The sequence below is a fragment of the Alligator sinensis genome, unplaced genomic scaffold, assembly GCF_000455745.1.
Source record: "Alligator sinensis unplaced genomic scaffold, ASM45574v1 C64847559_1, whole genome shotgun sequence".
NCBI classification, from domain to species: Eukaryota; Metazoa; Chordata; order Crocodylia; family Alligatoridae; genus Alligator; species Alligator sinensis.
Window position 1 is genome coordinate 1 of NW_005845590.1, and position 997 is coordinate 997.

Genomic DNA, 997 nt, shown 5'->3' on the forward strand with positions numbered 1-997 from the left:
TCTTCCTCCCTGGGGCCAGCCACCTCCATAGTATCGGCAGAGAACATGATGAGTGCCACTGAAGGATTCACAGGACACATAAATGGACAGTGCCCAATAACTGTGCTCACAACACAGCAGAGAAGGGCACAAAACCAAGCTCTTCTCGACGCCTTTAAATGCTGTCTTCTCTCCTGCCTCTTACAGATGCCCCTAAGGGGGTTAACATCATGCCTCCGTCCCCGCCCAAGCTGAGTGAAGGGGATTTTCTGAGCTTAACCTGCCATTTCAACAGCAGCGTCCCCGAGGCGGTCACCTACAACTGGTACAAGGACAACATGGAGTGGAAGGGGTCCCAGCAGAAGCTGAAGGTTGCAGCAAAGGATGCTGGGACATATCACTGTGTGGTGCAGAACGAGGTGGGGGCCACAGTGTCTTCCAAAATCACCATTCGGGGTAAGTGCCTGAGCTGGGCACCCAGTGCGAGGGCAGGGGGATCTTTCTGGCTGCATTTTACAGAGGTTGAGAGCCACCTGGGTGCCTGGGGTCAGTGGGTGCGGGTGCGGGTGCGTGCGCGTACCCTGGACGCCTGGGTGCTGTCTGTATGTGTGCAGCCCAGGCGCCTGGGCAGTGTGTCCCAGACACCGGGAGTGTGGGTGTGGGAATATGTGCGTTGAGACACCCCTGCCCCCTGCTAAGCAGGCCATCTCAATTACTCTTGAGTGTGCCCATCTGCGCCCGTCTAGGGGAGCAATCACCCTGCCCCCTCTACCACCCACCCAGGCCGCGGGAGAGTCTCCCTTCTCTCCTACCCTGGTGCAAAGCCGGGGTTTGCCAGTCCTCCCGCACCCTCCTTTCTCCCTTGCAGCCTCCTCCCAAGGGCTGGTTTCCGCTTTGGCCGCCGGCATCAGCGGTGCCGTGTTCCTGCTGCTTCTGCTGGGGCTGGGGCTGGCTCTGGCCTGCAGGTACTTGCGTTACACGATGCGCGGCCGGGCGGGGCGGGGCGGGGCGGGGGTCC

General features: G+C 60.5%; 1 protein-coding gene across 1 annotated transcript; it reads left to right on the top strand.

Annotated features, from left to right (window-relative positions):
* Positions 1–167: 167 nt before the first annotated feature.
* On the top strand, positions 168–944 carry LOC112549120 (sialoadhesin-like; the record flags this gene model as incomplete). The annotated part of the gene is made up of 2 exons (XM_025195928.1): positions 168–435; positions 848–944. Coding segments are annotated over exons 1-2 (323 nt in total), but the record flags the coding sequence as incomplete, so codon positions are not given.
* Positions 945–997: the final 53 nt, after the last annotated feature.